The following is a 10303-nucleotide window of genomic DNA, read 5'->3' as shown; positions in this document are numbered from 1 at the left end:
TAATTGAAACCTAGTTAGGGAACATGGGAGCCTTCAAATTAAAGAGAAGAATTTGTGTGACACCAAAGACATCCTGCTGGTAACCGTCACCTGAAGATTGGGCAGTTCTGTGGGAACTGGGTCTTCACTGCAGACCTGACCCTGTCACCACGCAGTCATCTGAGAGCTGAGTTTTGTGGTGGGACATCCAGCTGGTGTCACAGGAAATTGCTTGTTATGAAGAAAAGTTGCCCACAGTTGGCGACCCGATGTGTCAGAAGGATTCTGTGTGAGTTTGAAACAAGCCACAGCAGTAAGATAAACCACAGATTTTTACTTAAGTAAAAATAAGGATTTTTAAAATAAGTATTAAAATACTTAAGTATTTTAATAAGTATTTTTTAAAATACTTATTTTGATAAAATTTATGCCAGACACTAAGGGGACAGTCAGTTGGGCTTTGTCACCCCTTCAGCTTGAGTGACCTGGGGACGCCCTGTGCTCTCACTCATGACTATGCTGCTCCTTCCCCTTCCACAGACATTCTGATGCAGAAGAGCCCACCTTACAGAGGCCTCCACAGAAGCTTCAGTGAGGCTCAGAGTCATAACCACTGGGCCCAGGGGTTTCTGTCTCACTTCCTCGTCATCTGAGCCACTGTGAGTAACTGTAGCTGCTCCCACTGCCATGAAATGTAGCACAGTAATAGTCGGACTCATCCTCAGGCTGCAGCCCTGAGATGGTCAGGAGCCCTGCGTTGGCCAAGGTATCTTTGGATCCAGAGAAGCGGCTGGGGACCCCGGAGCCCTGGTGCTTCTCTGAGTCTGATTTATACCACAGCAGATACCGGGGAGGGCTCCCTGGCTTCTGCTGGAACCACCGTATTCTGTAGTCAGCAACATTGAAGCCACTGCTCAGGGTGCAGGTGAGTCAGGCTGTGGCTCCAGGGGATGTAGAGACGGAGGGCGGCTGAGTCAGCACAGGCTGGGACAGGGAACCTGCAGACACAGATACTTAGCAGTGATGGAGAAAAACCAGGGGAAGCTTCCCAGGAGATGGAGCAGGAAGGGAATAAACTTGGGAATTGAGCCCTGGTCCCCATGGCCCACCCCTACCTGTGAAGTGAGAGAGGAGCACGAGGAGGAGAGGAGTCCAGGCCATGGTGCACACAGCCCCTGAGCCCAGGGTGCGGATGGGCTGCCCAGGCCTCCTTTTCTCCCTCACCCTCTGCCAGGGGAGGGGCTGTCCATGCAAATATGTGTCCATCCAGGGGCTCCCCAGCCCCTCCCTGAACCCTGGTGCTGGAGCTCAGCTCACACCCCAGATTGAGGGGATGGAGGCTGACTTCACCCCTTGGGATACCCCTGAGGGGAAACACCACTTGAGATATCATGGAGGATCCTTCTCAGGAGATACTATCAGGCCCCAGAGGACACAGCTCCTCAGTCCCCATCAGTGTGCACAATTTCCAACCACCATGCCCAGGCTCCTATTAGTGAATGATCACTAATGAGCAGCTTCGTAGTCACCAAAGGGCTGTCCCACAGCACCCCCTGCTGGTGGCAGTCCACACTTCTCTATAGCCCCAGGTCCAGAAGCCCAGCTGGTTTCTGCACCTCAGCAGGTCACTGAGTCTATTCACACACTCAAGGTCTGGTTCCCAGACACTGTGACTCTGAGACACTGTACTAGTTACTGTACCATCTCACTCCCAGGGGTCCCCCTCTGGAGAGGCACAAACATGCACTTATATGACAAATTAATTTGTTTCACCTCTAGCGAAGATGCTCAAAAGTAAAAGCTAAGTGACCTGCATGTCCAATATGACAGACCAAGGGACCATTCATCTGGTCTGAAGGGGCTCGCTTGGACTTCTCAGAGAAATTTCCAGGAACACACTCAGAGTCACGGGCAGAGGAGGCCAACTCAGCAATCATTTTAAGTCATGTGATGCATGTATGCTTTTCATAGACCTGATTTGATTAAATGATTGGTAAAGAGAATGGCTTTTAAAGGGTTCACATTTCACAGTGGAAAGTGTAGTATGCTAATTCGTTTTAGGAATTCGGTTTTATTTTTAATTTACTCGTACTCTTTATTCTTAGTGTTCTCATACTTCTGTAGTATATTTCTTGTTAGAGTTTTCTCTTAGCTGACCTAACATTTGTTTATATTTTAAACAAAACTTCCTTCCTTCACTTTCTTACTCATTGTCCCACTTTAGCTGCAAGATAACAGCCAGATGAGATGCGTTTGCAGACCTGCTGAGTGTCTGGGCAGTTGGAGGCAGAAACCAGCACGTCACTCTGTGCCCGGATGCACCTCTGCTGTACCTGTGCCCACGGTCCCATGGTCCCCACATGTCTAGACTTACGGGGACTCCTAGTCAGTGACTCTCACCAGGATCACCTGCTCACCTGAGGCGCTGTGTCTTTAAGACCCTCGACAGGTCTTTCTCATGCAGCTCAGACAGATCACCCCCTGCTCAAAACCCTCAGGGACTCCCCACTACTGTTTGCACAGAACCCCAAATCCTGGGCTCCCCTCAGGAGGCTTCAAGGTTGGCCCCATCCCCTCCACACCCACCATGCACCCCTTCCACATGCTCTCAGGCCTCAGTTTTTCCCACTTCCCTGTGACTTCAGATCCCTGACTCCTGTCCTTTCATGGTGCTCAAGGTGTCTCCTCCCCCGTCCTTCGGAAGGAAATAGGATTAAACTTCAATCACAGTGACAGCACACATCAGCCATTCTGAGTGGCTGTCAGTAGTGGGGCACACAGATGTCATCACAGACAGAATTAGAGAACCGACAGAACAATGTTGAAGTCACACAAACGATGGAGAAAAGTTCAAAGAACTGCTTGCATCAATTACATGACCTCAACTCCCATCCACACAACTCTTCTTGTTTAATTCTCTACCCTCTGTCCCTCTCACTCTGCTCCCTCGCTGACTATGAGAACACACGCACACATCATGTCCCTATCAGCACGTGTTGTTGCATAAATATGTATTTATGTGCCAAAACGCTTGCATAGGACAGCAACAGGTTCCAACTACTGTCACATAAATGCATGTGTGTAGAGATCTCCAGAATGATCATCTAACTGAGTGCTGTGCTCAGTGAGAGGAGGAAGGGGGAACAGGCCTCCTGTGTTTGGAGCCATGAATTTCAGGATGACACGTGTGAGCAGAAGGAAGTCCAGACCAGCACACACAGCCTCGGACCATCATTTATCCACTTCCTTCATCTACATCACAGGGCAGAATCCTTTCTCATTCGCACAGACATTTCAAACCCGTGGTACTTCCTCCATGATTTCTCCACTACAGTCCTTTGTGAAATTTTGGGTCATATGTTGAATATTACATTTCATTGGTCATATGGTAGACTACGAGCTATGTGTTAGTCCCAGTGGACAACTGATGACCTCACAGACTGTTATTTATGTGAAATGTGAAGAGACATTCAACGACCACCTTGCCCTGTACAGGTCACATGCTCACAGGAGTCATGTTGTCTTCTGTCCTCAGTGTCTGCCCCTCCCTCACCCACTGCTCCTGTCTGTGCTCCAGAACCCACACGGACCTGACCCCAAGGGCATGAGACCCTGTCCTGTGTCCATTCATCTCTGTGTCTCGGGCTTCAAATGCACTCCCTAAGAGAGTAAAATGAAAAGACATAAAATATTTTCATGCCATGTACAAAATTTCAATATATTAACTGCACACACAATGGACCAAATTTATGTTTTGCAATTTGGTTTCTTTCTGTGTTCGTTTTATTCAATCTTCATTGTATTTTTTCATTACTACTTTGTCTCTTCATACCCTCCTTTCCCCATCTTTCACCACACTCTTCTCCATGCCCATGAGTCCTTTTCCTTTGGCTCAATCTGACCACCCCTAACCCTCCACACATCGCCTGTCCTCCTGGGGTCCTTCACACTGACTGAGGGGAGTTTCCACATGACTGGCTCCCAGGCTCTGACCTCACCCGAGTCTGTGTAACTCTTTTGTCTCACTGATGGGAAATCAGAAGCACAGATACACACATTAGTCTCTATCCAGCTCACTGGCATGAGCAGGACTCAAAGGCACAGGCTGCCAACAGCGGAGAACACACTCATTTCACCCAGTGACTCTCAGCCTGGGGTCTTTGGGACCCGTCAGGACATATTTGGAAATCTGGAGGTGGTGTCGTGGGTCATATCTAAACAAGACTGTGTCACTGTCATCTTGGTGTGGAGTACAAAGGACACATCTGAGGGTCCCACATGCCGAGAGCAGACCCTCCACAAGCACTGACCCACACCATTCCACAAATGCACAGGCTCATACACCCTGCTCTGAACTAACTCACCCTCAGGAATTCACTCTACAGGAAACAGGCAACCAACCACCCTGACAGGGAGAAAGTTGGAAAGAAAATAGAGGGACTCAGAAACCTGCAATCTCTACACACACTTTCCAGCAGGAGACAGAAGAGGGCACCCTGATTGGTGGGGACAGGCTGAGTGCAGACCCAGAAGGGGAAGCTCTGGGGGTTTGGGTCTCACTTCCCCCTGAGTCTGCAGCACTGTGTGATCACCACTATAATCAATAGACTGACAGTAGTAGTCGGCCTCATCCGCAGGTTGCAGCCCCGAGATGGTCAGGGAGGCGGCGTTGGAGGAGCTGTCTATGGAGCCAGAGAACCGATCCGGGACCCCAGAGGGTCTTTGGTCATCTCTGTAGATAACAGTGGTGGGGCCCCAGCCTGGGCGCTGTTGGTACCACTGCACATAGTTATCCCCAATGTTGCCACCACTGTAGGTGCAGGAGATGGTGGTCGACTGTCCCAATGACCCCGAAACAGATCTGGGCTGAGTCAGCACAGACTGGGCCCAAGACCCTGCAAGAAGGAGCCACACAGAGATCAGTGAGGAAGGACAGACCCTGTTCCCAGGGAGGGAGGAGATGTCATGGACCCAGGTGTCAAAATGGTGCCCACCCTGACTCCCCTCAGGCCCCACCTGTGCAGTGAGCCAGGACACTGAGGAGAAGTGCAGCCCAATACATGGTGGAGACACCCCCCAACTCTGCTTCCTCAGCCCCACAGCCAGACCTGAGTCTTCAGACTTTTATGTCAGCCTGAGGCTTACAGTGGGACGTCATTATGCAAATCTACCCTTTTATTGGCTGTATAAGTCCCTCTTTTAACATAAGCCAAGGTTCCAGATGAGCAAAAGAGATCACACAGTTGGGAGGGCTACAACCCAAAGATGATGACACTGGAAACACCCAAGTGTCAGGGGCAGTACTCTCAGCTGAGGAATGTGGGGCATGGTCGCCCTCTGGTGGATACAGGAGACATGGGGCCCTTGGGCTGGTGCTGCTGCTCAGGGCTCCTGCCCTGCTACTGACCCTGACCCTGACCCTGCACCTCTCCAGTCCCAGCCTTTTCAGATTGGCTCTATCCACTTAGAAATACGTCTGTTAGCTTCCTTCATGTTCTTCTGTGGACTGAACACTCATTTATTGATATGCAAATCATATTGTTCAATTGTACAAATAGTTTATTGATTTATTCACCTATGGAAGGGCATAGCAGTTGCTTTCTAAGCTTTAACAACATGAATAATTTCATGGGCATATGCTCATTCGAACACAGGTGACTGATTTAGATAAAGACCTAGGAGAGTGAGTTCTGTGTTGTATCACAGTAGAGTGTGTTTAACTTTGTGAGACACTGCCAAAGTACCTTCAAATGTGCCCATGGCTGGTGGGTACCCACTGCACAAATGAGCGTCCCTGCCTCCCCACAGCCTGGGAGCCTCTGCTATGGTCAGTGTGTAAGTGTGGGCCATGCTCATGGGAACCTGGAGGTCCCTCGTTGTCACACATGCAACTTCCCAGTAACATCTTAGGTTCACCATCTTTTCACGTTGATCTCCCAGTTGTACCTGTTCCTTAGTCATCAGACTGTTCAGAACTGCTGATTGGTGTGAGGGGCGGTGAGGTACCATGCCCCCACACGTGGGAATTCAAGGGCTCTGCAAAGGTTCTAAATCGGGTGAAAACAAATTCTCTAGGGCTTCAAACCTCAGAGAAGTAGGAGTGAAGCCCAGGCTGGTACCAGGGAACACACAGGTTGCTGTGCATGTGTTAGCTGGGTGTGAATAAAGGAAGGAAGGAAGCGAAGGGAATCAGACATGATTAAGCATCATCAACCAGGAACATATGCCTGTTTGCTTAGCCAGGAAGCTACGGCTTCCCTCTCGGCAGGGGAAGGCAGGTTCGACCCTCCCAGGGGATAAACACCTTTCTCTCCCCATTTAGGGAGCAGCTCAGCCTCCATGGCCAGGATGTCCTGGAGACCAGGGGAGGGTACGCACCTGTGCACAAGAAGTCCAAATGTCCCAGGACAAGGTGCTTCTTTGAGGCCTGTGCATGCGGAGCCGTGACTAGCTAGAACTTTGGCCCAGTGCAAAGCTGTGGAATCTTGGGAAGCTGATTGGTTATTTTGAACAACTATTAGGCCTTCCTAGGCTCCAGGTAACACAATGCCAGGGAACAAAGCATTTCTCCCTCTCTCTCTCTCTCTCTGTCCCAGGAACACATGGTCGCACCACATCTTCATGTGTTCTCTCCATGTGGACAGTGTGTGTAGCAGCCGACCAGAACCCACAGCAGACCTGGCAGGACCCGAAGAACTGAGCTTAAATAGGAAACAGAAACTCTGGACACTGGCATTTGTTCTGCCCTTGCTGAAGATACGTTTGAATGTTTCATGGCGGAACAGACACAGATGTGGCACAGGGGCAGTTTTCTGTTTCCACCTGCATACATCTTGCCACATCTCAGTCTCCCATGCGTGAGTTTCTTCTCACGATCCCGCCAGAGGACACCATTTCCACCGGCAGCACAAAGGGCCACCTGGATCTGGGGTCACACATGCTGCTCATAGGCCTTGCCTGCCCCCTCTCAAAACTCTGGGGCTTTTTGGCTCTCAAATCAAAGCAGTTCTGCCTACGTTTGAAAAACCATATCTTCAAACAGGAATGTTTTCCATGGCGACATGAAGAAAGAATTGAGAGAATGAAATGTCTTTGTTTAATAGCACCAATCTGCCCTCCACGCCCCTTCCTGGACCATGAATATATATCACATTTCGCCGTGGAACACGCCATGGTCATCGCATTGGGCTGTGCTCATCTTTGGGATGGTGATCATCAGTGTCTCTAGGGCTGGACCCCAGAGGAGGTCCACAAGGTTCTTTCACACCATTCAACTCAGAGAATGAGGGTCAAACCCTGGACAGTCCCTCATTACTCTTCTAGGTTACAAAAGTGGCCGCTCTATCCAGGAGGTTTTGGGTGGCTGCTATGGTCACCCCCAATGTGTCTGCTGCTTCCTCTGCAGGAGAAGCTCACCGGGGGTCTGGGCTCATCCACAGCTTCATGAAAGAAGTAACACAGGCACACACTGGGGACTTCCTACTCCTGATGTGCCACAGCCCAGCTCACAGCCTGGATGGCTGGAGAGCCCAGGGAAGTGTGAAAAGACAGGGGGCAGTCAGTGCCCGTGGGTTCAGGAAAACCCACTGACGGTCAGGAGGTCACCAGTCATGGAAAATGTCCAAGGGCCCAGTGTCCTGGGTCCCGTGAAGTGCCTGGGACTGTGGGGATGTTCTAGAACAACACAAGATGCTGAATTCTAACACTGATTTGGGTGACAGTGACTGTCTAGCTCATCATTTGTACTCTCAGACACAGTATTGTGAGATATTACAGAATTTATATTGGTCACAGTCCCTGGTTGCTCTCATAGAACCCCTCACCATGAAATTTCCTGGGTGACAGGTGTTCATCTTGTTCTGAATAAGGGACTCTGGTTGGGCTCCTGGGTGAGGACGGCTCACTCATACACAGAGGCACGATTCAAAGCTTGGAATTTGCACACCTGCCTCCCATTTTCTTGAGGAGGGAGAAGAGTTCAGGTGCTATCAGCAAATTAACTCAAATGAAGGGTGAGAACAGGGGAAACTTCCATTTATAGCCAATGCATTAATGAAACCTGGGGACATGTTGCTTGTGACTAGCATCTGAGACTGAGCCCTTCCACTGCGAACGTGATGCGTCTCCAGGCAGTCGAGTGAGAACTGAGTTGTGAGGTGGGACATCCAGCTGGTGTCACAGGAATTCCTTATGGTGAAAAAAAAAAGATGCCCCCACATTTGGTGACCAGAAGTGTCAAAAATGAAGTGTTTTATGTGAGCAGAATACAACAATAAAAGGAAATGAGATTTTTACCGAAAAAATATTTATTTTGTTAAAATTTACTCCAGACTCTGTGGGGACAGTAAGTCAGACTTTGTCAGCTCTTCAGGGAGTGTGTCCCCGGGGACGCCCTGGGCCCTCACTCATGACGGTGCTGCTCCTTCCCCTTCCACGGACATTCTGATGCACAGGAGCCCACCTTACAGAGGCCTCCACAAAGCTTCAGTGAGGCTCAGAGCCATAACCGCTGGGCCCAGGGGTTTCTGTCTCACTTCCTTGTCATCTGAACCACTGTGAGCAACTGTAGCTGCTCCCCTTGCGCTGACCTATAGCACAGTAATAGTCGGCCTCGTCCTCAGGCTGCAGCCCAGAGATGAGCAGGAACCCTGTGTTGGCCAAGGTGTCTTTAGATCCAGAGAAGCGGCTGGGGACTCCGGAGCCCTGGTGCTTGTCTGAGTCTGATTTATATCTCAGGAGACACCGGGGAGGGCTTGCTGGCTTCTGCTGAAACCAGCATATGTAGTAGTCGGCAACACCAATGTCACTGCTGAGGGTGCAGGTGAGTCTGGCTGTTGCTCCAGGAGATGCAGACAGGGAGGGTGGCTGCGTCAGCACAGGCTGGGTGAGAGAACCTGCAGACACAGACACATGTCACTGATGGGGCACAACCAGGGGAAGCTTCTCAAAAGATGGAGCAGGAAGGGAAGAAACTTGGGAACTGAGCCCTGGTCCCCAAGTCTTGTCCCTACCTGTGCAGTGAGAGAGGAGCACAAGGAGCAGAGGGGTCAAGGCCATGGTGCACACAGCCCCTGAGACCACAGTGGGGCTGGGCTGCCCAGGCCTCCTTTTCTTCCCCACCCTCTGCCAGGGGAGGGGCTGTCCATGCAAATGTGTGTCCATCCAGGGGTTGCCCAGCCCCTCCCTGAGCCCTGGTGCTGAACTCAGCTCACATCCCAGACAGGGGAGGATGGGGGTTGGCTTCACCACTTGGGACAGCCCAGGGGGAAGCACCTGCTGAGACAACACAGAAGTCCATGTGACTTTGCCAGACCATAGAGGACACAGCTGCTATGTCCCCAAGAGTGAGCACAAGCCTTGCCCCCAGGCTCAGGCTTCTAGGACACAATGGGCCTTTAATGAGCACCTGTGTAGGGAACACAGGGCAGTCCCATAGCATCTCCTGCTGGTGACAGTGCACACACCTGCCATGGCCCAAAGCCCTGAGGGCCAAGCTGGTTTCTGCAGCTCACCAGGTCACTGTCTCTTCTCACATCCAGTGTCTGATTCCCAGATACTGTGACTCTGACACACTTTACTATTGACTGGTGCATCTCACTCTCAGGAATCCACAACTGTGGGAGGTGCAAACAAATACATCAATGACAAATTAATGTGGATTCGCTTTCAAAGTAAATGCACAGTGAATTTCATGTTCAGTGCCACAGACGGCAGCGCTGTCTGTCTGGTCTAAAGGGCTCATAGGATCTGTTCAGGGAAATCTCTAGGAACTCACTCAGGGGGGTGTGGAGAGGACTATCAAAAAAAATTGAGGTCATGCGATGCATGCACAGCTTTCACAGATCTGATTAGATTAAGTGATGGATAATAAGAATGGTGTTTGAAGGCTACACATTTACCGGTGTAAGCTCTAGCATGCTAATACATTTCTGGAACTCTCATTTTATCTTAGTTTTTCATATTTTGCACATATGTCATTGTTTCTTGTCAGGATTTGGGGGGGAGTCTTCAAATTTCTTTATAATATAAAGAGTATTTTCCTATTTTTATTGTCCTTCTCATTGTCCTACATTAGTGACAAGATAACAGTCAGGTCTGATGTCTTTGCAGACGTGCTGAGTGTCTCGACACTTGGAGGCAGAGACCAGCCTGTCCCTCTGTGCCCAAATCCACCTCTGCTTTACCTGTGCCCATGGTCCCGGGGTCCTCACACGTCTAGACTCACCGGAATCCTAGTCAATGACAAAGACCAGGATCACTTGCTCACCTCGGGCACTGTGTCGTCAAGGCACTCACGGGGACTTTCTGCTCCACCTCGGACACG

At 50.3% G+C, this 10303-nt stretch overlaps 1 long non-coding RNA gene and 1 gene segment (V, D, J or C); both read right to left on the bottom strand.

Annotated features, from left to right (window-relative positions):
* Positions 1-249: 249 nt before the first annotated feature.
* LOC118994260 (uncharacterized) lies at positions 250-1171 on the bottom strand. The gene is made up of 3 exons (XR_005068020.1): positions 1095-1171; positions 544-977; positions 250-264 (listed from the first exon to the last, which is right to left on the bottom strand). It is a non-coding gene; the product is annotated as an uncharacterized LOC118994260 (long non-coding RNA).
* A 7335-nt stretch (positions 1172-8506) lies between these two features.
* On the bottom strand, positions 8507-9036 carry LOC118994259 (probable non-functional immunoglobulin lambda variable 5-48). The segment is given in 2 exon segments: positions 8507-8873; positions 8991-9036. Coding segments are annotated over 2 exon segments (399 nt in total).
* Positions 9037-10303: the final 1267 nt, after the last annotated feature.

This window comes from Sturnira hondurensis, unplaced genomic scaffold (genome assembly GCF_014824575.4).
Source record: "Sturnira hondurensis isolate 20B ecotype Veracruz unplaced genomic scaffold, ASM1482457v3 Scaffold0009192, whole genome shotgun sequence".
NCBI lineage: Eukaryota > Metazoa > Chordata > Mammalia > Chiroptera > Phyllostomidae > Sturnira > Sturnira hondurensis.
The sequence above is the reverse complement of the archived record's forward strand: the minus strand, read 5'-3'. Positions and strand labels throughout refer to the sequence as shown.